Below are 26,987 nucleotides of genomic sequence, written 5' to 3' on the forward strand. Positions count from 1 at the left end.
CTGGGATTACAGGTGCCCACTACCACGCCCGGCTAATTTTTGTGTTTTTTTAAGTAGAGACGGAGTTTCACCATGTTGATCAGGCTGGTCTTGAACTCCTGACCCCAGGTAATCCACCTGCCTCGGCCTCCCAAAGTGCTGGGATTACAGGCATGAGCCATTGTGCCTGGTTGATTCTTTTTAATTATTTCAATTTTTGTTGAATTTATCTGATAGGATACTGAATTCCTTCTCTGTGTTATTTTGAATTTCCTTGAGTTCCTCAAAACAGCTATTTTGAATTCTGTGTCTGAGAGGTCACATATCTCTATCTCTCTGTGATTGGTTCCTGGTGCCTTATTTAGTTCATCTGGTGGTATCATCTTTTTCTGGATGGTCTTGATGATTGTGGATGTTTATCAGCGTCTGGCTATTGAAGAATTAAGTATTTATTGTAGTCTTTGCAATTTGGACTTGTTTGTACTCATCCTTTTTGGGAACGCTTTCCAGGTGTTCAGTGATACTTGCGTGTTATAATCTAAGTTTTTGGTCACAGTAGCCATATCTGCATTAGGAGGTATCTGAAGCGCAGTCACGCTGTGGTTCTTGCAGACTTGTGTAGGTACAACCTTGGTGGTCTTGGATAAGATCTGGAACAATTCTCTGGATTACCAGGTAGAGACTCTGTTGTTTTTTCTTAGACTCTCAAATAAATGGAGTTTGTCTCTGTGCTGAGCTGCCTGGAGCTGGGAGAGGGGTAACACAAACACCCTTGTGGCCACCACCACTGGGATTACTCTGAGTCTGACCTGAGAGCAGTATCGCACTGGGTCTTTCCCAAGGCCAGCTATAACTACTATCTGGCTACTGCCTGTGTTTCCTCAAGATCCTAGGGCTCTACAGTCAGCAGGTGGTGAAGCTAGTGAGTCTTGTGTTCTTCCCTTAAGGGTTGTGAGTTCCCCCTGGCCCTGGGTGGGTCCAGAGATGCTGTCTGGGAGCCAGGACCTGGAGATGGGAACCTTAGAAATCTACCTGGTGCTCTATTCTGTTATGGCTTGAGCTAGTGCCAAAACTACTGGATAAAGACCTTCCCACTCTGTCCTCCCCTTTTTCCCAGGCAGAGGAGTCTCTTTCCATGTTTACCATCACCATGGGCTCATGGGGAGTACTGCCACAGTACTGCAGTGTTCACTTAAGGCCCATGGGCTCTTGAGTCAGCTTGTGGTGAATGCTACTGGACCTGGGACTCATCTTTCAGAGCAATGGGCTCCCCTCTGGCCCAGGGTAGGTCCACAGATCTTGTCTAAGGGCCAAGGCCTAGAATCGGGAACCCCAAGAGTCGATTTAAGGCTCTTCCCCACTGTGGCTGAGCTGGTACCTGAGCTCAAGATAAAGTCCTTTTACCTCTTTCCTCTTCTTTTCTCACATAGAAGGGGATCGCTCCTTGTAGCCACCACAGTTGTGATTGTGTGCTGGGTCACGCCTGATTATTCAGGGCACAAGGGCTCTTTAGTCAGCAGGTGATGAATCCTGCTAGTACTGGGTTCTTCTCTTCAAGGCTGCATGTTACCTTCTGGTCTAGAGTCTGTCTAGAAATATCATCCAGGAGTTATGGCCTGGAATGGAGGCCTGACAACGCCCAGTGCCCTATCCTATTGTGGCTTAGCTGGTATCCAAGTTGCAAGACAAAGTCCTCTTTACTCTTTTCTCTTTTCTCCTCAAGCAAAGATAGGGTTCTATTTTGGAGCTGTGAGCTATGCTGCCTGGGGTTGGGGGAGGGGTGGCACCTGCACTCCCTTAGCTACCCCAGCTGGCATCTCACTAGCTGGCTTTGAGCCCTGAACAGCAATAGTACTTGCCCAAGAATTGTAGTTTTTGTGACCTACACAGCCTTTCAAGTTTGTTTAGGACCCCAGAGCACTTTAGCCTGTGGTGGTGAGGTGTGCTGAAACTGAAATTCCAACCACCTGGATGGACAATTCCTCTCTGGCTGAGGCTGGTCTAAATGCACCTTCTTTGGCCACCAGCTGTGTTCTGCCTGGTGTTAGCAGCACTGTGTTCCATTACAGAGTCCCACAAATGCTCTACCTCCCGACCCCCAAGTGCATAGATTCTCCCTCCACGCCATGTGGTGTCTGTCGGGGAATGAGGAAGGAGTAGTGTAGGTAATTCAAGGACTGTCTTTCCTACCCTCTTCAGTGCTTCTTTCGGCAATATGAAGTTAAAACCAGGTTCTGTGATTGCTCACCCGATTTTTGGTCCTTTGGAAAATGCTTTTTATGTAGATAGTTTTAAAATTTGGTGTTCCTTTGGGGAGGATGATTGGCGGAGGCTTCTATTTGGCTATCTTGCCCTGCTTCCTCCACATCTGAAATTCTGTACCTGTTAAGCAACTCTTCTTACCTCCAGCTCCTGGTAACTACCGTTTTATGTTGTTTGTTTGTATTTATTTATTCTTTAAATTTTATTTTATTTCAGTAGCTGTTGGGGAACAGATGACTTTTGGTTACATGGATAAGTTCTTTAGTGATGATTTCTGAGATTTTGGTGCACCCATCACCTGAGCAATGTACACTGTACCCAATATGTAGTCTTTTATTTCTCACCCCTTCCCACTCTTCCCCCAAAGCCCCAGAAGTCCATTCTATTATTCTTACGTCTTTGCATCCTCATAGCTTAGCTCCCACTTATAAGCGAGAACACACAATATTTGGTTTTCCATTCCTGAGTTACTTCACTTAGAGTAATAACCTCCAACTCCATCCAAGTTGCTGCAAAAGCCATTATTTTATTTCATTTTATGGCTGAATAGTATTACATGGTGTATATAAACACCACATTTTCTTTATCCACTCATTGGTTGATGGACATTTATGTTGGTTCCATATTTTTGCAGTTGCAAATTGTGCTTCTATAAATATGCCTGTACCGGTGTCTTTTTCATATAATGACTTCTTTTCCTTTGGGTAGATACCCAGTAGTGGGATTGCTGGATTGAATGGCATTTCTACTTTTAGTTCTTTAAGGAATCTTCATGATGTTTTGTACTAGTTTACATTCCTACTAGCAGAGTAAGTGTTCCCTTTTCACCACATCCATGCCAACATCTATTTTGTTTTATTTTTAAAGTATGACCATTCTTGCAGGAGTAAGGTGATATCTCATTGTGGTTTTAATATGCATTTCCCTGATAAGTAATGATGTTGAGCATTTTTTCATATGTTTGATGGCTGTTTGAATATCTTCTTTTGGGAATTTCAAATTCATGTCCTTTGCCCACTTTTCAATGGGATTATTTGTTTTTTTCTTACTGATTTGAGTTCTTTGTAGATTCTGGATATTGGTCCTTTGTTGGATGCACAGTTTGCAATTATTTTCTCCCACTCTTTGGGTTGTCTGTTTGCTCTGCTAATTATTTCTTTTGCTGTGTATAATCTTTTTAGTTTAATTAGGTACTGTATATTTATTTTTGTTTTTGCTGCAGTTGCTTTTGGGTTCTTAGCCATGAATTCTTTGCCTAACCCAATGTCTAGAACAGTTCTTTTGATGTTATCTTTTAAAATTTTTATAGTTTCAGGTCTTAGGTTTAAGTCTTTGGTCCATCTTGAGTTGATTTTTTATAAGCTGAGAGATGAGGATCCAGTTTTATTCTTCTACGTGTGGCTTGCCAGTTATTCCAATGCCATTTACTGAATAGGGTGTCCTTACCCTATTCAGTTAGCTGTAAGTATTCAACTTTATTTCTAGGTTCTCTAATTTGTTCCATTGGTCTATGTGCCTGTACTATGTATGTACTACAGGTACTAAGTATGTACGCATACTATGCTGCTTTGGTATCTATAGTCTTGTAGTATAGTTTGAAATTGAATAATGTGATGCCTTCAGGTTTGTTCTCTTTTCTTAGTATTGCTTGGTCTATGTGGGCTCCTTTTTTGTTTTCGTATGAATGTCAGCATTCTTTTTTTCTATTTCTGTGAAGAATGATGGTGGTATTTTGATGGGAATTGCATTGAATCTGTAGGTGGCTTTTGGCAGTATCATCATTTTAACAATGTTGATTCTACCTATCCATGAGGATGGGATGTGTTTCCATTTGTTTATGTCATCTATGATTTCTTTCAGCAGTGTTTTATAGTTTTTCTTGTAGAGATCTTTCACCCCTTTAGTTAAGTATATTCCTAAGGTTGGTGTTTGTTTGTTTGTTTGTTTGCTGCTGTTGTGAAAGGGATGGAGTTCTTGATTTGATTCTCAGCTTGGTCATTGTCGGTGTATAGCACTACATTGATTTTATATCCTGAAACTTTACTGAGTTCATTTATCAGTTCTAGGAGCTTTTTGGATGAGTCTTTAGGGTTTTCTAGGTATATGATCATATAATCAGCAAACAGTGACAGTTTGACTTCTTCTTTTCAAGTTTAGATGTTATTTCTTTCTCTTGCCCGATTGCTCTGGCTAGGACCCATTTCATTTTCTAATTCTATGAATTTGACTACTGTGTTAGGGTTCTCTAGAGGGACGGAACTGATGGAATAGATAAATATATATAAGGGGGAGTTTATTAAGTATTAACTCACATGGTCACAAGGTCCCACAATAGGCCATCTGCAGGCTGAGGAGCAAGAACAACCACTCTGAGTCCCAAAACAAAAGTACCTGGAGTCCGATGTTTGAAGGCAGGAAGCATTCAGCACACAAGAAAGATACAGTCTGGGAGGCTAGGCTGGTCTTTCTTTTTACGTTTTTCTGTCTGCTTATATTCTAGCCTTGCTGGCAGCTGATTAGATTTTTGCCAACCCGGAGTAAGAGTGGCTCTGCCTTTCCCAGCCCACTGACTCAAATGTTAATCTCCTTTGGCAACACCCTCACAGACAGACCCAGGATCAATACTTTGTATCCTTCAATCCAAGCAAACTGACGCTCAGTATTGACTATCACAAGTCTACCCCTTGTCAACTTGAGCCCATACACATCTCCTGAGATCATACATAATCTTCAAATAAAGACAAAAATAAGATCCTAATTATGCCTAGCTTCAACTATTCTTCATACAACCGGAAACACACAAATCCCCAACCAAAATACTATTACATAAAGTTAACAATACTTAAATGCTGATGTGAAATCAATAAATCTATGTCACATGATAAAGGAGAGAGGAAATAAAATGAAGGTATTTTCTTAGTACAGGTGTATACTTGCACAAACATGTTTTTAACAAAAGAAGAAGGAAATACTCATGACAGTTGCAGTCCTTGTTTCTGCACTGGTCACATGATTGTAGCTGGTATGATGACCACCTTCTTCTACTTGCCTTCAGCAAGTACCTCAGAGGGTCTTGGTTTTTTCCTGGTGGAGTGACCCAAACCTTCACTCCTGAAGGGTCTGGGTCATTTGTAGTCCTGCCTGGGCTGTTGTAGTTTCCCATTGACCTTAATCACAGGGCATGGTAATACTAAGAGACGCCCTAATAGACCTCCTGTATTCCATGCATACTCCTTACCTCTGTTGAGGAGTAGTAGACTGATTTCATCTCGAAAGTTCAGGTCGGTCACCCCAGCCAACACTGTATCTCCCTTTTTAGCCTATTGACTTAAAGGCAGGAGGAGCCCAAAGTGTCCAGGTAGCCAGGTTAACTTCCAGTTGATTGTGTCTCCTGATGGCAGCATTCCTCTGGAACTAAGACCTCTAGGCCAGCAGAATGTAATATCGTGGGAACAGGAAGCAAAAATTTTGCTAGTGGATCACTAGGGGTGATGGTGAGTGGTGCCACCTCCACCCCTTGATTCCTGGACCCATTAATCCTGGCTATGGGAGGAACAGTACCATATATTGGAAGCTGATTCAGAGCATACACAGCCTTCTGGAGAACTTTGCCCCAGCCCTGCAAAGTATTGTCACCTAGTTGGCATTGTAATTGTGACTTCAAAAGGACATCCCATCATTCTATCAATCCAGCTGCTTCAGGATGATGGGAACTGATAAAACCAGTAAATTCCATGAGCAGAAGCCCACTGCCGCACTTCTTCAGCTGTAAAGTCAGAGGTAGTGCTGTGTAGAATACCATGACGGTGGATAAGGCATTCTGTGAGTACACAGATGGTAGTCTTGGCAGAAGCATTGCGTGCAGAATAGGCAAACCCATATCTGGAGTCAGTGTCTATTCCAGTGAAGACAAACCTCTGCCCTTTACATGATGGAAGAGGTCCAGTATAATCAACCTGCCACCAGATAGCTGGCTGATCACCCTGAGGAATGGTGCCATATTGAGGGCTCAGTGTTTCTCTCTTCTGCTGGCAAAGTGGACGCTCAGCAGTGGCTGTAGCCAGGTCAGCCTTGGTGAATGGCAGTCCATGTTGCTGAGCCCATGTGTAACCTCCATCCCTGCCACCATGGCTACTTTGTTCATGGGCCCATTGGGTGATGATGGGTGGCTGGGGAAAGAGGGTGAGTGATGTCCACAGAATGGGTCATCCTATCCACTTCATTATTAAAATCCTTCTCTACTGAGTTCACCTGTTGGTGAGCACTCTCATGGGATACAAATATCTTCATAGTTTTTTACCCCTCAGAGAGGTCCATTCACATAACTCTTCCCCAGATTTCTTTGTCACCAGTTTTTCAATCATGCTTCTTTCAAGTCCCTGACCATCCAGTCAAACCATTGGCTACAGCCGATGAGTCAGTATATAATGGCACATCTGGCCATTTCTCCTTCCATGCAAAGTGCACAACCAGGTGCACTGCTCGAAGTTCTGCCCACTGGGAAGATTTCCCTTCACTGCTGTCCTTCAGGGATGTCCTGGAAAGGGACTGAAGTTCTGCAGCTGTCCACTTTCAGGTGATGCCTGCATAGTGCGCGGAACCATCTGTGAACCAGGCCCTAGTCTTCTTTTCCTCTGCCAGTTGATCATAGGGAACTCCCCAAGAGGCCATTGGTGCAGGCTGGGGGAGAGAAGGCAGGGTGGCAGGAATGGAGACCATGGGCATTTGAGCCACTTCCTCATGTAACTTACTTGTGCCTTCAGGACCTGCCCAAGCCTGATCACGTATATACCACTTCCATTTGATGATGGACTGCTGCTTTGTATGACCTGCTTTATGGCAGATGGGTCACAAAGCACCCACTTCATGATAAGTAGTTCAGGTCACATGGTAACTTGATGATCCTTCAGTTTTCACCAAAGCCCAGTAACAGGCTAGGAGCTGTCTCTCAAAAGGAGAGTAGTTATCTGCAGAAGATGGCAGGGCCTTGCTCCAAAATCCTAGAGGCCTGTGCTGTGTTTCACCTATGGGGGCCTGCCAAAGGCTCCAAACAGCATCCTTATCTGCCTCTGACACCTCAGGCACCATTGGATCTGCTGAGTCATATGCCCCAAGTGGCAGAGCAGCTTGCCCAGCAGCCTGGACCTGTTGTAGAGCCTTCTGTTCTGGACCCCACTCTAAACTGGCAGCCTTTCAGGTCACTTGAAAGTAAGTATTAACTCACATGATCACAAGGTCCCACAGTAGGCCATCTGCAGGCTGAGGAGCAAGGAGAGCCAGTCTGGGTTAACACACCTAAATGAGGAATGTGTCGACACCAAAATCCAAATCGGCCCACTAGGCATTGTGTCTCTTTTGTGATTGTAGGAAGGAATATCTTGACAGGCCCCACACCACTGGACCCCTAGACATTTTACTGAGGTAGAAGTTCCCTGAATTTTAGTCAGATTTATTTCCCATCCTCTGGCATGCAAATGTCTCACCAATAAATTCAGTGTGTTTGCTACTTCTCGCTCACTGGATCTAATCAGCGTAATGTCATCAATGTAGTGGACCAGCGTGGTATCTTGTGGAAGTAGAAAGTGATCAAGATCTCTCTGAATAAGATTATGACAAAGCCGGAGAGCTAATACACCCCTGAGGTAGGACAGTAAAGGTATATTGCTGGCCTAGCCAGCTGAAGGCAAGTTGCTTCTGATGGACCTTATGGACAGGAATGGAGAAAAAGGCATTTGCCAAGTCAATGGCTGCATACCAGGTACCAGGAGATGTGTTAATTTGCTCAAGCAATGAAACCACGTCTGGTACAGCAGCTGCAATTGGGGTCACCACTTGGTTAAACTTATGATAATCCACTGTCATTCTCCAGGATCCATTGTCTTCTGCACAGGACAAATGGGAGAGTTGAATGAGGATGTGGCGGGAATCACCAACCCTGCATCTTTTGAGTCCTTGATCATGGCACGAATTGCTGCAGTCCCTCCAGGGATGCAATATTGTTTTTGATATACTATTTTTCTAGGTAGAGGCAGCTCTAATGGCTTCCATTTGGCCTTTCCCACTATAATAGCCCTTACCCTACCAATCAGCCAATGTGGGGGTTCTGCCTGCTGCTGAGTATGTCTGTGCCAATTATACATTCTGGCACTGGGAAAATGACCATAGGATGAGTCTGGGGACTCACCAGACCCACTGTAAGTCAGACCTGAGCTAAAACTCCATTAATTACCTGACCTCCATAAGCCCCTTCTTTAACTGGAGGACCACAATGACGTTTTGGGTCCCCTGGATTCAGTGTCAGCTCAGAGCCAATGTCCAGTAGTCCCCGAAACGTCTGATCATTTCCCTTTCCCCAGTGCACAGTTACCCTGGTGAAAGGCCAGAGGTCTCCTTGGGAAAGGATGGGAGAAAGATTCACTGCATAAATTGTCGGTAATGTAGTGGGGTCCTTCCTCAAGGGGACCGGCCTCCCCTTTATTCAAGGGACTCTGGGTCTGTAAACTGGCTCAAGTCTGGAAATTGATTGAGGGGCCATGATTCTCTGTTTTTATACTTTAAATTAATCTTTTGTCCATTTGACATAGAAGTTTTCTGCTTATATAAATTAAGTAGGAATGCAGTAGGCTTCCTGTCAGTTTCACTTCTAGGAACACCATGAGTAATTAGCCAGTGCCAGAGCTCTACATAAGTCAGGCTATTCTAATTGCCGCTTTGCCTCTGCTGTCTATTACAGTAGCTACACCCATGTTGCCTTTGATGGTTGAGTGCTGCCACTTGGCCCCTGCCACTTTGGAATCCAATTATTCCCATTGTATTTAAATTTTGTAGTTAAGTGACTGTGGTTCCCACTGTTAGATCTGACATACAGAGAAGAGCAATTACAGGACTCTTCAAAGATGTAGGTGCTGCCCTTACAAATCTGTTTCGCAAGACATTGGTCAAGGTTATATCTTCTGGACCCTCCCAGTTGGGATGAGTAGGTCTAAAGTGACTAATCCACTCCATCATCTCAATCTCCCTAAGCCTTTGGATCCCTTCCTGTACGTTAAACCAAGGGAGATCAGGCATTTCCAGCTCACTCACAGTGGGCCATCTTTTACTCCATATTTCAGCCAACCAAGCAAATAAGCTATTAGAACCTTTTTTAACTCTCTGAGCTGCAACATTAAATGCAGAGTCCCTACTTAGTGGGCGAGCCCAAATCAATAAATTCAGCCTGATGCAACTCTGTTTCTTCCACCATTATCCCACACCCTTAATATCCATTCCCGTGCGTGCTCTCCAGATTTCTGTTTACATAAATTAGAAAACTCAAGCAGTTCTTTTCGAGTGTAGCACACTTCTTCATGGGTCACACTCTCAACCTGACCTCTAAGGGCCCACCGGGACTTTAATCCAGTTATAGGTCTAGAAACAAACAGGATTTTGGGGGTGGCTCCTGAGGAGAATCAACATTATCTTGCCTGGCAACTGCCTCAGGGGAGGCCATCACTGTTGTCTCATGCATCACAGGGTTTATCTCCTCAGACAAAGGTGGAAATGCTGATGGCAGCATGGGTTGGGGAGGGGATGTTGCCACTATCCTTGGGGATGGGGAAGCTGTTTCTTCTGGCAAAAAAGGTTCATCAGAGTTTACAGGCTCAGTGTCCCCAGTGTCATCAGGGTCCTCCCACACATCCCCATTCTGAGTTGCAGGGTCCCATTCTTTTCCAATCAATGCCTTCACTTTAACAGTAGACACCTGTCAAGGCTGTGCATGCAACTTTCATTGCAGGTCAGCCACTTGCATGATAAGAGCTTATGTCTGATTTTCTACAATTTCAGGTCTTTCTCTACAGGTGATAAGACTCTTACTCAGGGCAATCTTAGAAGATTTGAGGCTCAGTATCTGCTTCTGAAGTCAGGAGTTAGAATCCGTGAGTTCATCATTTTCTTTCATCACTTTGTCCAGTGAACTTAGGAGTAGCCAACCAACTTCATTATGTTCCTTGATGCTCCACATATGGTCAAAGGTATTTTATATAGAGTCACTAAACTCCTTGCCTCTCACGAGCGATGAATTGCGAATGTCAAATGGATTTATTTGACATAACTCTTTACACAGTTCACGCCAAGGACTATCGTGTTCTTCATACTATTAGAAGTAGAGTCCTTAGCATTTTTGGGTTTCATCATATTAAGTAGCCAACTGCAGAAACCCCCAAACCAACAAAAGAACTCCATCTTTAATACTCTGTTCCTCTGGAACCACTCCTGGTACCAAAATCTATATTAGTCAGGGTTCTTTAGAGGGACAGAACTAATGGAGTGTGTGTGTGTGTGTGTGTGTGTGTGTGTGTGTGTGCGTGCGCGCGTGCGCGCACACACGCGCACAAAAGGAGTTTATTAAGTATTAACTCACATGACCACAAGGTCCCACAATAGGCCATCTGCAGGCTGAGGAGCAAGGAGAGCCAGTCCCAGTTCCAAAACTAAAGAACTTGGAGTCCAATGTTCGAGAGCAGGAAGCATCCAGCATGGGAGAAAGATGTAGGCTGGGAGGCTAGGCCAGTCTCTCTTTTCACATTTTTCTGCTTGCTTGTATTCTAGCCTTGCTGGCAGCTGATTAGATTGTGCCCACTGAGGTTAAGGTGAGTCTGCCTTTCCTAGCCCACTGACTCAAATGGTAATCTCCTTTGGCAATGCCCTCACAGACACACCCAGGATCAATACTTTGTATCCTTCAATCCAGTCAAGCTGACACTCAGTATTAACCATCACATCTACTTTAGACCTTCATGTGAGTAGAATTATACATTATTTGTCTTTTTGTAACTGACTTATTTCACTTAGTATTGTGTCCTTAAGGCTCATCCATGTTGTTTAATGTGACACAGTTTTATTTTTAAGGCTAAATAATATTCCATTTTATGTATAGAATATATTTTGTTTATTCATCCATCAGTGGACATTTGGACTGATTCTGCCTCTTACCTATTAAGAATTAGCACTGTTAGGAACATGTGTGTACAGACATCTCTTGGAGACTCTTGCTTTCTTTTGAATATGTACCCAGAAGTAAGACTATATGATGGCTGTGTTTATAGTTTTTTACGGAGCGTCTATGCTATTTTCCATAGGGGTTATACCATTTTATAGCTCCAACAACAGTGTACAAGGCTTTCAATTTCTCACATCCTCACCAACACCTGTTATTTTTTATTTTTTTGATAGTAAGTATCCTATTGGGTGTGAGGTGATCATTTCATTGTGGTTTCAGTTTGCCTTTTTCTGATGATTAGTGATGTTGAGCATCTTTTCGTATGCATGTTAGCCAATTTGTATATCATCTTTGGAGAAATGTTTATTCAAGTCCTTTGTCCATTTTTAATATGATTAGTTTGGTGTTATTTTGTACTCTTTTTGTCATTTCAGATTTTTTTTGTGTGTTTCACTTTGGATGGTTTCTATTGTTATGTTTTCAGATTTACTTCTGCAATATCTATGCTGGTAGTATTCCCATCCACTGTTTTTTAAATCTCGAATCATAGTCTTAAAATTGTAGTTTTCATCTTTAGAAGTTTGATTTGTCTTTTTTATATCCTAACATTTGGAACATATAAAATATATTTGTAGTAACTACTTTAGTGTTTTTCTCTGCTAATTCTAACAACTGTGTCAGTTCTAGGTCGTTTTGATTGATTATTCTCCTGATTGTGAGTTGTGTTTTTCTGCCTCTTTGTGTTCTTAGTAATCTTTGGTTGGATGCCCAATGTTGTGAGTTTTACCATGTTAGTTGCTGGATGTCTTTACATTCTTGAACCTGGTTTTGGCATACAGTTAAGTTCATTTGAGGACTTGCTTTTATAACTTGTCAGGTGAGTCTGGTGTAGTACTCAGTCTAGGATTAGTTTTTATTCCCTACTGCTCAGATAAGATCATTCTGAATACTCTACCTAATGTTCTGTGAAATACAAGTTTTTCAAGTTTGATTGGTGGAAATAAGGACCAATTATTCCTGGAGCTATGTGGACTCTAGTCACTGTTCTCTTTTATTTTGGATGGTTCTCTCCCTAGCCTCAGGTTATTTCACCGCATACATACACCAATCAGTGCTCTGCTGTGTACCAGGAGACTCTCTGTTCATCTCTGGGATGCTGTCTCTGGGCAACTTTCTTCTCTCTGGTACTTTGTCCTGTGAACTCTAATTGCCTTTGTCTCCCTGCACTCTTAACTCCATCTCTTCAATTCATAGAGCCCATCAGGCTTCACTTCAATTTCCCTGCCCTGCGCCACTGCCTGGAACCTTCCAAGGCAGTAATCTCTGGCAGTTATAGGGTTTACTTCACTTGTTTCCCGTCTGTCAAAGAGCAGTGTCATTTGTTACCTGGTGTCCAGTGTCTTGAAAACCATCATTTCTTGTATTTGTTTGATTTGTGTACTTTTTAAAACTTTTAAAATTTTTTTGGTGGCTTAAGATTGGAGGGCAAATGTGGTTCCTGTTACTCTGTTTTGGTCAGAAGCAGAAGCCCTGTTTACTTGTAGTTTTAATCTGAAAAGACTGTTGTGCTACATTCTTACAGAAAAACTTTTTTTTTTTGAGATAGAAGACTTGCTCTGTCGCTCAGGCTGGAGTGCAGTGGTGCAATTTCAGCTCACTACAACCTCTGCCTGCTGGGTTCAAGTGATCCTCCAGCCTCAGCCTCCTGAGTAGCTGGGATTACAGGCCCGTGCCACCACTGCCCGGCTAATTTTTGTATTTTTAGTAGAGATGGGTTTTCACCATGTTGGCCAGGCTGGTCTGGAATTCCTGGCCTCATGTTATCCATCTGCCTTGGCCTCTCAAAGTGCTGGGATTACAGGCATGAGCCACCACACCTAGCCTGGAAAAACTCTTCTAATAGTAGCTATTGCTCATTTCTCTTTGAGAGGAGATAAAGCAGCCAGCAGAAATTTTTGAAGATATCCTTGGGATATTAAACTGATTTCCTGACTCCTTAGTTTCTGGGAATTTCTTGAGTTATTTGGATAAAGAAGCTAATTTTAAATAATAATTTTAGGAAATTCCTAACCATGTTATGATTTTATTCTCAGAATTAAGAAAAAGAGAGAGCAAGAACGTTATGCTGAAGAGCAGAGGATCCTAAGAGTGAACTTTCATGAAGATCCATATTCAGGAGAGAAAATGAGTGAGATATTAGCCCAGTTAGAACTTGAAGAAATAAAAGGAGCCAGAGAAAAACAACAACAGAGAGAAAAAGAATACCTGAGGTAATTTGAAAAGGTCTTCATGATATTCTGGCTCTAGAGGAGACTTGGTAGAAAGTCATTGTTCTCATTTTCCTTAGAAGAGAATTGATTGTGTCTTTTCATACTTTTCCTCATTTAGGAGTTCATAACTTAACCAAATTTTTTGATTGCCTAATACTTCTTGGGTGTAGCCCTGCATTTTTCCCAGTACAAAGAGGAAATATCAAGGCTCAGAGATATGAAATAGATTTAACAGTTAAAGCTGGCTGTAAAGTCAGGATTCATGCTCACTTTCTTTCTAGTAGTTCACTTTGCCTGATCATACTTTATTTTTACAGATATGTAGAAGCTTTACGAGCCCAAATCCAGGAGAAAATGCAGCTGTATAATATTACTTTACCTCCACTATGTTGTTGTGGTCCTGATTTTTGGGACGCTCATCCTGATACCTGTGCCAACAACTGTATTTTCTATAAAAACCACAGGGGTAAGTTTCTTGAAGGAATAGTCAGGGCCTAATGGCAACAAGAAAAATCAATAAGAGTAGTGGTAGTAGTAATTTACCATTTATTGAGTGCTTACTATGTGTCAGAGACTGTTATAAACCCTTTTTAAAATAACTATATGAGGCAATGAAAAAATTATAATGAGTTATATTTCTCTTGGAGATCTGTTATCTTCTTGTCTCCATTTATGCTGGGGAAATATTTTCAGCTCATTCTACTGTAGAAGGACTTCAGTTCCAGGTCCTTTAACTGAAGACTATTAGAATTTGCCTTTTATGTAAGTTAGGACTCTATCCAGTTGAATTCCCTATTACCTAAATACTTTAATGGTAGGTAACATGGATGTATTACCATGTATATCCACATTAGATTGCTGGTTCTGCCAGGAGGGACCGAGGAAAATAAGAAACAGTATAAACTCTATCAGGAGCATCCCAGGTAGAGAAAACTTAGTCCTTCATATTGTCTTTAATATTTCTATTTCCTATGCATCCTTAAATACATTGATTTATATAGTGTAAAGATTATGTAGCCCTCATGTATACACTAGGAATACTGCCAGTATATATATTCCTAGTGCTTCATCTGTATGATATGAGTTTCTTACCAGCTTTATTTTAAAAAACACAAATCTAATTATGCCATTTCCCTATTCTAAAACCTCTAGGGCTCCCCATTGCGGTATAAGATGCATGGCATATTTGGTGTATTTTCTCTCTGGCTCTGGGCCCTACTCCAGCCTTATCAAAGTTGCTATTCCCAGTATGTGCCATATTGTTCACTCCTTTTGCACCTGACACACTCAGTTCTCTGTGTTCTTTCCTTTACTCTTGTTATTTCTTCAAAACTCATCTTAAGTGTTACCACTTCTGGGAGTCTTCCATCCTGTCCTAGGTAGTTGTACATTCATTCCCAGCTTCATTCTATGATGACATTTTTTTTTTTTTGAGACAGTCTTGCTCTGTCATCCAGGCCAGAGTGCAGTGGCACGATCTCAGCTCACTGCAACCTCTGCCTCCTGGGTTCAAGTGCCTTAGCCTACCAAATATCTGGGATTACAGGTTTGCGCCACCACATCCAGCTAGTTTTTGTATTTTTAGTAGATATGAGGTTTTGCCATGTTGGCCAGGCTGATCTCGAACTCCTGACCTCAAGTGATTTGCCTGCTTCAGCCTCCCAAAGTGCTGGAATTACAGGTGTGAGCCACTGTGCCTGGCCTATGATGACATTTTGTATATACCTCTGGTTTGGAAGTATTACATGGCAACTTAATTATTTTTGTGTCCATACTCTCTATTATCTTTTCTGTCCTCACAGAGTGCTTGTCATATAGTAAGTACTCAATAAATATGTATTCGATAGATAGTTACTTGTAAGACTCTTGGTAGAGAAGCAGTACTAATAAGATGGAGGCTGGTAGAGTTGTTTAGAATTTGACTTTATTCATTGCTGTGCAAACCTTTTTTTGCAGCATATACTCGGGCACTACATTCATTCATCAATTCCTGTGATGTCCCTGGGGGTAATTCAGCTCTTCGAGTCGCAATTCATAATTTTGCTTCTGCACACAGGCGGACTTTGAAAAATCTATAATAAGAATCTGAAATTAACTGGTAGTATTTTGGCTTTTACTTAAAATCAGCCCTGAGAGATTATTTAAGAAAAGCTGTTCAAGTTATAAAATATATACTCTGGAAAGAAATACTGTCTCATGTAATAACTGTCTTTATAATTAGATTGTAATCATTGTTTTTATCTGCCTTGGAACCAAGATTAAAAGCTGACTTACTCGTCTCTTCTTTCTTGTGAACCATATGGAGCCTATTATTTTAAAATATGATCAGACAAGTAAGGCTTCTCTTACTTTGCTCTGCTCTGATCAGAGAGCTCATGTGAAATCTTTGAGATTCTCTCATTTATCATCTTTCTAAAACTGTGTTTTTGAGCTTGACAATACTGAAAATGTCTGGATGAAGCAGAAAAGAAAGTGATGAAATGTGTTTCTGAACATCAGTGGCCATCTATATTGCCATTACCTTTTCTAGATGTATATAAGAATTCAAGATTATAAGAATTTAAATTTGTTGCACCTTTTTTTCTCAAAATTTTTTCTCTTGTTTTTAAAAATATATTGCCTCTTTCCCCATTCAGTGACACTAGACATAGGAATTTTTAATTGTGTAATTTTCTGTTGCAGAAAAGGTAAATAAATCCTTTGTCTTTTGAATATCCTCTATGTGAAATAATTGTGAGTGACATTTGAAAAAGTGAATCTCGAGTCAAAGTGAGTAAATTCTTTATTTCCCTATTTTTAAAATCCTGGTGAATGACATGGCTACAGGGCAAATAAAATAAAAATTGCCGTAATTTTTTGTTATTTCCTTGCAATTTTTCCTGATACAAAATATGAAAAGGTTTAATATTATGATTGAATATACATACTGACAGTTTCTTTTTTCTACGTTCTCTGATGTACAGTGCTGAAGAAGCACTTAGGCTTGTGCTCAAAATAAATAAATAAAAGCCTAAACATCTAGCCAAGGCTTTGAAAATAATTAGAATTACATGAACAAGATTGTAGTTATGTAACCAGATTATCTAGTTCAGCCAAAATCCTTGAAGTAATTATAACTTGATTCAGCCTTTAAGCATTGTATTTTTTAACAGCTCTATTGAGATATCATTCACATATTATATATAATTGACACATTTAATGCGTATAATTCAGTGGTTTTTAGTATATTCACTGGTTGTGCAACCATAACCACTTTAAAATTTTCACTCTAAAATAAGAAGCCCCCATGATCCAGCAATCTCATTTCAAGGTATATCTCCAAAAGAATTGAAAGTAGAATCTCAAACAGGTATTTGCACACCCATGTTTATAGTGGCATTATTAATAATAGCCAAGGTGGAAGCAACTCAAATGTCCATCAGTGGATAAATAGTAAATAATATATGATATATTCAATAAAATATTCAGTCTTAAAAAGGAAGGAAACCCTGTCACACACTGCAACACTATGCTAAGTGAAAAAAGCAGTCACAGAAGGACAAATACTGTCATATGCAGTACTTTAGGTAGTCAAATTAGTAGAGACAGAAAGTAAAATAGTGGTTGCCAGGAGCTGGAAGTAGGAGGATATGGAGAGCTTTGTTTAAGGAGTATACAGTTGCAGTTTTGCAGGATGAAATGGCTCTGGAGATCTGTTTCACAACAATGTGAGTACACTTAACACTACTGAACTGTACACTTAAAAAATGGTTATGATGTTAAATTTTAGGTTATGTGTTTTTACCACAATTAAAAATTTTTTAAATAGAAAATAAAGGAATCCCTCATACCCATTGGTAGTCATTCCCCGTTTTCTCTCCCAAAATGCCCCTCCAACCATAGGCAATCACTAATTACTTTCTGCCCTATAGATTGGCCTATTGTGGACTTTTCATGTAAATGGAATATATCAGATGTGATCTTTTGTGATAGATTTTTTCATTTAACATGTTTTCAAACATATCTATCTTGTAGCATGTATCAGTATTTCATTGCTTTTCATTGCTGAATAGTGCTTTATTCTATGGATATACCACATTTTATTTATCCATTTATCAGTTGATAGACATTTGAATTGTTTCTACCTCTTGGCTATTACGAACACTGCTATGACCATTTGTTTGCAAGTTTTTCTGTCGACATATATTTTCATTTCTTTTGGATATATACCTGGGAGTGGAATTACTGGGTCTTCTGGCAGCTCTGTTTAACCTTTTGAGAAACCGCAAACTTTTCAAAATGACTGCAGCATTTTACATTTCCACCAACAATATATAAGGGTTCAGATTTCTTCACATGTTCACCAACACTTGTCATTATCTGTGTCTTTGCTTATAGCCATCCCAGTGGGTGTAAAGTGATATTTCACTGTATTTTTAATTTCCATTTCCTCATGGCTGTTAATGTTGAGCATCTTTTCATATACTTTATGTCTTTCAGAGAACTGGCTTTTCAGATCCTCTGTTCACGTTGTAGTTGGGTTACTTGTCTTTTTATTATTGAGTTGTAAGTGTTCTCAGTGTATTCTACGTATAGGTTTCTTATCATATGTATGATTTGCAAATATTTTCTCCCATTCTGGGGATTGTTTTTTCACTTTCTCTGTGATTTTCTTTGCAGCACAAAAATTTTAAATTTTGACAAAGTCTATTTTATCTACTTTTTATTTTGTGGTTTGTGCTTCTGTTGTCTTATGTAAGAAACCATTACCTAATTCAGGGTCACAAATATTTACTCCTAAGTGTTCCTCTAAAAGTCGTGTAGTTTTAGCTCTTATATTTAGGTCTGTAGGCCATTTTGAGTAAGTTTTTGTGTATGGTGTTAGGTAGTGTTCCAGCTTCATTCTTTTGTATATAGATAACCAGGATCCCAATACTATTTGTTGAAAAATACTATTATTTGCCCCAGTAGATTGAAAATACACATGAACTTCTATTTCTGAACTCTCAGTTGTGTTCCATTGATTTATATGTTTTACTTTACGCCAGTGCAATCTGTCTTGATTACTGTAGCTCTGTAGTGAGTTTTGAAGTTTGGAAGTGTGAGGCTTCCAACTTTGTTCTTTTTCAAGATTGTTTTGCTCCTCTAAGTCCCTTGCATTTTCATATGAATTTTAAGATCACCCTCCTACAAAAAGCTGGCTGGGATTCTGATAAGGATTACGTTAAATCTATTGATGAATTTGGGGACTGTTGCCATCTGACTTATGAACATAGGGTGTCTGCCCGTTCATTTAGATTTTCTTTCATTTCCTTCAACAATGTTTTATAGTTTTCAAAGCATAACATTTGCATTTATTTCCTTAGGTTTATTTCTAAGTATTTTATTCTTTGATGCTTTTGTAAATTGAATTGTTTTCTTGCAGATTGTTTATCACAGGTATAAAGAAATACAGTTTACTTTTTTGCGGCTTATTAATAGTTTTTTAGAGAAAACCTTAGGATTGTTTATATATAAGATCTTGTCATCTATAAATAGCCTTTTATTTCTTTTCCTTGCCTAATTGCCCTGGCTAGAATATCCAGTACAATGTTTTATAGAAATGGCAAACTGGACGTCCTTGTCCTGTTTCTGATTTTAAGTGGAAAGCATTTAGTCCTTCACCACTATATAGGATGTTAACAGTGGATGTTCTTTTTCAAGTTGAGGAAGTTTCTTTCTATTACTAGTTTGTTGAGTGTTTTTATTATGGAAAGGTGTTGAATTTTGTCAAATACTCTTTCTGCATTTATTATTATCATGTATTCTTTGTCCTTTTTTCCTGTTAATATGCTGTATTACATTGTTTTCAGGTGCTAAATTACTTTGCATTACCAGGATAAGTTGTATTGGTTTTTATTTCTTTCTTTGGTCTTATATAACAATTTTATTTTGCTTGTTTGATTATACTTTTTTTTTTTTTTTGGTTTGGTAATCTGAAACAGGTGAACTGACTTGTTTGACATCAAGTTAGTAGTAGAATTATGATGGGATTAGATCTTGCATTAGATTAGGAGTCTTTCAGGTCTTCTTTTAGCCTATGAATATAAATTTCATGTGAGAATATGTATGCTTTTCATTATAATTTGGTTATATGTAGACAATGTCTAATGATTTATGTTTGCGGAGTTAGAGAATGCTGAGTAGCAGCTACCAACGAGGAAACCTGAGTCTCATGACCCTTTGTGATGGTAGTATGGTGAATCCTGTTTGGATTGGATCAGTGTACTTTGGAAAGGAGCCTGGAATCTTAAGTGGTTTTTTTTTTGTTTGTTCTGTTTTGTTTTGTTTTTTAGTTTACAAGTGTGTGAAATCAGAGTTGTATAGAAATATTCTACCAATTTTCTAGATTAGCAGGGGCCTATAAGAAAGAAGAGGTAAAGATAAAGAACTGAGCCGAAATGAGTAGATTTTGATTTGGGCAGTAGGAGTGCAAGGGGGACAGGATTAAATTTGAGTCCCGAATTTCAAACAGGGTAAATGGCAGGCATTTCAATTGAAAAATGATTAAGTAAGAATGAACATTTCCTAGATGACTGTTTCATCTTACTCAAACTTTCCTCAAACTTCCTATAGGTTTTTCCTTACCTTCACTACCAGTTGGTGACAGTGCTTCCTGTGTCACTGAAAAAATAAGCAATCAAAAGGAAACATCACAAGTTTCCACCATCATACCTACCCACCTACTTGCATCTGTTAATTCCTGTTAATGTGGATGAACTGTTCGTTCTCCTATCTTAGGCCTACCCTGGCATGTGGCTAGATCCAATGCCCTCCCATCTACTCAAGGACATTTCTTCAGCATTTCTTCCCTCTCTCTTCTGCATCATCAGTTTTTCTTCTGACTACTAGAGTATTACTATCAGTTTATAAGCATATTGTAATTTTGCCCATCTTAAAAACCAACCAGCTTAAAAAAAAAAAAAAAAAGGAGAGAGGAAGAAAAAAAAACACCTTTCTTTATCCCACATCTTCCTTCAGCTGCCACTGAACTTCCCTGCTTCCTTTCATAACAAAAATCCTTGAGTTGTACGTATTTGCTGCTCCTATTCCTCTCCTCACATTGTCTCTCAGGTGCATTTTAGTGAGACTATTTGCCTTTACCTCTTAATAAAAGTACTCTTATTAAAGTCACCCAAAACTTCCACACTGATAAATCCAATGGTCATTCTCAGATTCCATCTTATTGTCTTACTTACTTACCTGTCAACAGAATTAAACATAATTAATCAATCTTTTTTTTTTTTTTTGAAGTACCTTATTACCTGGTTCCTACAACACTAGGGCTTTTTATTTTTCTTCCAACTTCAACTGGCTATAGCTTCTTAGGTTTTTTGTTTTTGTTTTTGTTTTTTGTTGTTGTTGTTTTGCTGTTTCTCCCCCATCTTCAGTCCCTTAATATTGGAGTATCCTGGGGCTCAATCCTTGGACTTCTTTTCTGTCTTGCTTTTCACTTGATCTTTTGGTGATCTCTTCTTATCTCATGGTTTTAAATATTATCTATATACTGATAGCTCTCAAACTTATATATCTGGTCTGCAGCTGTTCTCTAACCTCCGGACTCATCTAACCCTGACTGCCTACTTGACATTTAGTTTTTCACAGATTTGCTCCTCCCACAGTCTTCCTCATATCAGTTAATAGCAGTTGCATCTTTCTAGTTATTGAGGCCAAAATCCTCATGAAAATCATTGACTCCCTCCTCCGCTGCTCATCTTTCATCACTCCATCAGCAAATCATTTCAGTTCTACCTTCATAATAGATCTGCAGTTCTCATGGCTCCCTTTGCCATATGCCTGATCCACCCACCATTCTCTCTCTCATGGATTATTGTAAGAGTTTCCCAAGTAATCTTCCTGTTTGGACCTTATGTATTTTCTCAATACAGCTGCCATACTTAATATTAATATATCCCAAAACCAACCTTCTGATCTCTATCATTGCACACACTCACCAATAAAACCAACCAACAAAAAAATGTTTTCCTTACTATAGTCTTCCCCATCTCAGAAAACAACAACTCCATCCTCTGTTTCTTGTGGCCAAAAAAAAAAGTGTGCAGTCAACCTTCATTCTTTTCTTAAACAACCCATATCCAATCCTTATTGGCTCCACCTTGAAAATATACTCAAAATGTAATTATTTTTCAGTGCCTTCCCCACTACAACCCTGGTCCAAGTCATCATGATATGTCATCTGAGTTCTTGCAGTAGCTCCCAAGTTGGTTTCTTGCTTCCATACTTGCCTCCTATAAACTGCTCTTAGCACAGCAGCCAAAACAGTGAAAATAATTAAGATCATGCCATTTCTCTGCTCAAAGCCTCCTTTGGCTATGCATTTTGCTCAGGGAAAACTGGAGCCCTTACGATGTCATACAGGCCCTACACAATCTGATGCCTGTTACTTCTGAGGCTTTATCTCCAACTGCCCTTCTCCTCATTCACTCTACTCAGCCACATTGACTTTATTCTTCTTTGGACATTCTAGGGACACTTTTACTTCAGGGCTTTTTCATTTGTTGTTTGCCTGGAGACATGTCTTCCTTAGAAAATTTTTGGCCACCTCCTTACCTCCTTCAAATCTTTGCTCAAATGTGGCTTATCAGAGGGCCTTCCTTGACCATGCTATTTTTAAATGCAGTCTTCCCCCTGGCCCCCAAACACAGGTACTCTATATCCCCTTTCCTTTCTTTTTCTTCATGACACTTACAGCTGTATGACATACTATATATTTTGCTAATATTTATTTTCTCTGTGTCCCCACTAATTTGTATACTTCATGAGGACAGAGATTCTTGTCTCTTTTTGTTTAATGCTGCAGCCTCAGTTCTTAAGGCTATGCCTGCTGTGTAATAGGCTCTCGATCAATACTTGTTAAATGAATCAATAAATTTGTCTTTAAAACATTCCAAATATTTCTACATGATTAGTACTTTTACCTAATATGCTGTTTACTAAAAAGGTTATTAGGAATCATTTTACTTTGTTTTCCAGGTTTTCATTGCCATAGTGATTTGGAGCAAATAATTTGGTTTCTCTGGGCAGCACTTTCCTCTTTTGTAAAATAAGAGGGTTATACTAAGTGGCCTCCATCTACCCTATAGTTCTAACTTTCTAGGAATTTATTATTTGTTTTATAGTTTTGACCTCACTGTTTCTCATTTTTCAGTTCATTCGTTCTTCATGCTGATATGTGGAGTGATGGTAGGTTTTACTTGTGGACAGTGAGATAAGGGTGGAACAAGTTTATTCTCCTCTACTGTAACTCCAGGATTGATTGTGTTGTCTGAGTAGATGCAATTTCTGTAGGTCACAGTGGAATAGAAGGGCAGAACAGACGGCTAGAGGAGCATGTGGACATGAGCCCACCAAGAGAGGCACAACCCCATGAAAGCTTAGCTTTAGCTCTTACCTAGAAGGGAACTTTATTAATTTCCAGAACCCATAGCAAGAGGTGAAAATGTATATGTGATAGAGTTAATTCCAGGATTATGGTAGTAGCAGGGGATATATATGCTGTACTTTTCCTATAACAACAATCAGAAAGCATGTATGACATGTTTTCCTAGGCGTGCAACGTGAAACAGCTTGCTCCAGTTGCTTTGACTTAGTAAACTTCTGTGTCCTCTCCCTTCCATTGTTCCTGGATATTACTTAATTGTCCAGGCCTCACCCTTACCTATTTAACATTTTTATGATGGACAGTCAACAACTTTATTGATGACCCACTGGGTACAGAGGCTAGAAACTCTTGCTTTTATATCTTCTAGACATTTAAGGTTTGATAAAGGAGGCAGCAGGTATTATTTTTCTGTGTTTATTTACTTAGATTCTGTTTTTAGAAGTAAAATATGTCCTTCAGTTTCTCTCTGAGTATGGTGAGCATAATTTACTTGTGCCCTATCTTAAACATTTTTTCATACTTCTTAGAAAAAAACATTTGGGAGATTGCAGCTGTTATAGAGGAAGAGAAAAGGAAATAGCCTCCTGGCATGCTGGACCCACTCTGTTGGGTGAAAGAGTTTAAATATGTTGGTTCAGATTTTTATAGTTCTCTTAAGGTGGAAATGAATGGTCCATCTCTGGTCTTGTTCTCTGTATTACTGACCACTGTTTGAGGTGAGCTGTATGGAAGCTCTCTAACATAGCTCACACCCTGCCAAGGAGAAGCCAAAGTGATACCTTTTGATTAAAACAACGTGGTGTTGTACCACATGAGTTATCTTATACAGGCGCCAAGATGAGCCTACTCCTGGTAGAAGTTACCACTCAATTCTTGTCATAGATTCTCCCCATGCTCAGATGACTACAACAATAATTAATGGATGAACTTGTTAAACATGGCCATCTGATGTAATGCAGTATGAATCTTGCAGTGCCTTCTATAAAGTATTTTTGCCAAATAAAATGTTGAAACTAAATACAATCAAGCTTGTCAGTCGTTCTCACTTGGTTTTTGGGAGAAAAGCCCTAATGTTGTAAGGAATCCATTGTATATAATAAATTAACTTCTCTCCTGTTGATCTAGAATGGTACTAGTTATTTATGAACCATCCTTGAGGGAATTAAGAACATAATCACTCAACTATTTTCTGGTTTAGATGATGATAATATGTAACGAGAAAAGCCGTGAGGATTCCATTTATAGGAAATACAAGGAAACAAGTTAGATTATGCCACGAAGAAGCAGAAATCCAGAATATGGGAAGTTCTCTAGGAAAATTAAGCCAATTTGTTTGGCAAGTTAAGGGCTTGAATTTTAAAAATGGGGATGGCTCTAGACAAACGTATAGAGTTAGCAACCACTAAATATAATGTATGGACCTTGTTTGGATCCTGATGTGAAGAAACAGTCTGAAAAAAATAACTTTGAAGCAATTAGAGGAATTTGAATAGAATCTAAGTGATTCATTTTGTTAGGCACGTTGATGGCATTGTGGTTATATACAAGAAATATACAGAGATGGCTTCTGAAGTATATAGGGATGAAATTATGTTTGAGATTATTTTAAAATAATTCAGTAAAATGGGCCAAAAAGATAGATGAAGTAAATGTGGCCACAGCTTGATGATAGTGAATCTAGGTGACAGGTTTGTGGAGTTTCATCATGCTATTCTCTATTTTTGTGTATGTTTGAGTTTTTTAAAGTTATTTACTTCAAAAAACTTAAATCTGAAATAATTTTATTGACTGTATAATTGTCTTCCTTTTCACTCTCCCAAATATTGGGAGATTTGGATGGGAAAGTAGTATCCCTTAGTTCTGGGACTTCTAACATAGTTATTATTAGGTGGTGACTAGAACCTAGAGGCTACAGTGTTTTTTGACCTTTCTATAAGAAAGACTGATTAAATAGAACTGAGGTTTATTCAAGAGACCAGAAGCTCCCTCGCATAGCTCACACCCTAAGTAATTAGATAGGCACATAGCTACCTGGTTTTATAAACTATAACTAGTGAATTCCAAGGCATATAAAAGTTGAGAAATCAGGGATGAAAGACCATGGAGAACATTAATGACAGAAAGAATGAAATGGTAATTTTGTAAAAGCAGTTTTGAAACCTTAGGGTGAGTTGGGGGTAAGAGAGAATATGTGATTCAATTCAGAGATGGTAAAAGTCCTTTGTATTTCTCTCTTCCCTCTGAAGAGAGTCTGTAGAGATTGAAAAATTGCTCTTTGTTGTCAGCTTTTTCTTGCTGTCTTCAAAGGCCCTGTTTCTATGGGATAGTTTGTAGTGGTTAGGATTGTGTTCACAGTTTAAATTCTGGTTTTATCATATATCAGCCATGTGACCTTAAGCCAGTTATTAATATTTAGGTCTAAGCCTCAGTTTTATCATCTGCAAATTGAGAATAGTAATAGTACTTACTTCATAGAGTTGTGGTGAGGATTACATGAGAAAGTAGTTAGCATAGTGCCTGGCACATGGTAAGTACAGGAAGTGTTGGAAACTAATAATCAGAATTAGTATCTTTATTATCATAATTACTACCACTATTACATGTCCTCTGTCCTGCATATCTGAATATTACTACTCATTTCTCATAGTTCTTGCTTAACAATTCAAGAGGGGAGGCCTTCTTCCCTTACATTGGCTACATGTGGAATCCTTGATGTTTCAGATATTTTAGCCAGAATAAGCTAGTTAGACATAGGAACACAGGGACATCCAATTTGGCTTTTTCAGTTATTGCCTAAGAGAGGTTTTCTATGTTCCTAGGTTATGATGACATTAACATTTGATTTGCATTTGGCTATTTGATCTTATTCAGTGCTCCATCCTACACTGAGCCTACTTACCACTAAAACCAGATTTTTGTTTTGAAGGTGGAGGAGCAAAGGAAGAGTTTGCCAAATGGATGGGTGTGCCATTTAGATTGCAAATTAGCATGCCTTCTTTATTGCTAAACCTGATGGTTAGATGATGCCTGTGTTTAAATCCTTCCTGGTTCAAAGCTGTAGGTACCCTCATCTGACAAGTTACACCCATCTTATCACATTGCGAGAATTGAGTTATGGTTCAGCTGGAGGAAGAGGACATGTCTGTCCTTTTTTGCCAGGTGGGCACAGTGTTTTCTCTAATGAGTTCAAAGCATTTGCCATACACATGATCAATACCACTTTTTCTTTCACACATGAAGACGTTACATCCTACACATAAACCTTGACTCTGATATAGCTCTGTCTTTTAGGGCTTAGAGTGTTTTCTCACATGGCTGTAACTCCTTGTTCTTACCTTATAAGTAACTTGGGTCAGGGATGGTAGATAAGGGGGGATCCGAAACAGAGCTAAGACTAAGAGGGGGATAACACAGATACAAGGCAAGGACCAGGACTGAGCTAAGATTAACAATGAAAAACAGAGTTTGAAGTGGAGCAAGATTGGAACTTAAGCCAACACAATAGGAATCAGTAGTTTAGCTAGACATGGGTCTCTGAAAACTGTACAGTGGCTCACGTTGGAAAAATCCATTCATCAAGGAATGTAATCTGACGCAGGTAAACCATGATAGCTGGAGACTGAGTTAATGCTTTGTGAATATGTATTTTTATATGTATTACATTTTCTGAACCCCTGACCTACCTCTTCCGTTTCACTATTAGCAAAATAGAAAGGTAGAGATGAATAGCTGTTAATACAGCTTAGTTTGACTCCAGAAGTAGGATATAATTGGATCCATATCACTACTACCTGGCCCACTGAGGCAGCAGGGATAGGGAATTTATTCAGGTTGTGGTATAGCATGTGGTATATAGTTCTGCTATAGGACACACAGGAAGTGGGTTGTGATGCTTATTTCAAGACACATTGCTTTGGATCCATGAGCCATTTATCCCGGTTACCATTACACGTCATGCTTCTGTGTTTCCCAGGAGCCTTTCTTCAATTGAATAGTGGGGACTGTAAGCCTTGCCAGGTAGGATGATAGATTCACTGGGATTGGTTACAAGTTGGGTATTGCCCCTGCATGAATC

The 26,987-nt window shown here is 39.4% G+C and overlaps 1 protein-coding gene across 1 annotated transcript in view; it reads left to right on the forward strand.

Moving 5' to 3' along the window:
* The window catches only part of CCDC15 (coiled-coil domain containing 15), a 104,145-nt gene extending 87,942 nt beyond the window's left edge, over positions 1–16,203 (forward strand). Inside the window, exons 14-16 of the mRNA XM_025357338.1 lie at positions 13,315–13,491; positions 13,809–13,957; positions 15,448–16,203. Coding sequence (XP_025213123.1) covers positions 13,315–13,491; positions 13,809–13,957; positions 15,448–15,569 — 448 coding nt within the window. The 3' untranslated portion in view covers positions 15,570–16,203. The remainder of the gene's footprint in view (positions 1–13,314; positions 13,492–13,808; positions 13,958–15,447) is intronic.
* Positions 16,204–26,987: the final 10,784 nt, after the last annotated feature.

This window comes from Theropithecus gelada, chromosome 14 (assembly GCF_003255815.1).
Source record: "Theropithecus gelada isolate Dixy chromosome 14, Tgel_1.0, whole genome shotgun sequence".
Lineage (NCBI taxonomy): Eukaryota > Metazoa > Chordata > Mammalia > Primates > Cercopithecidae > Theropithecus > Theropithecus gelada.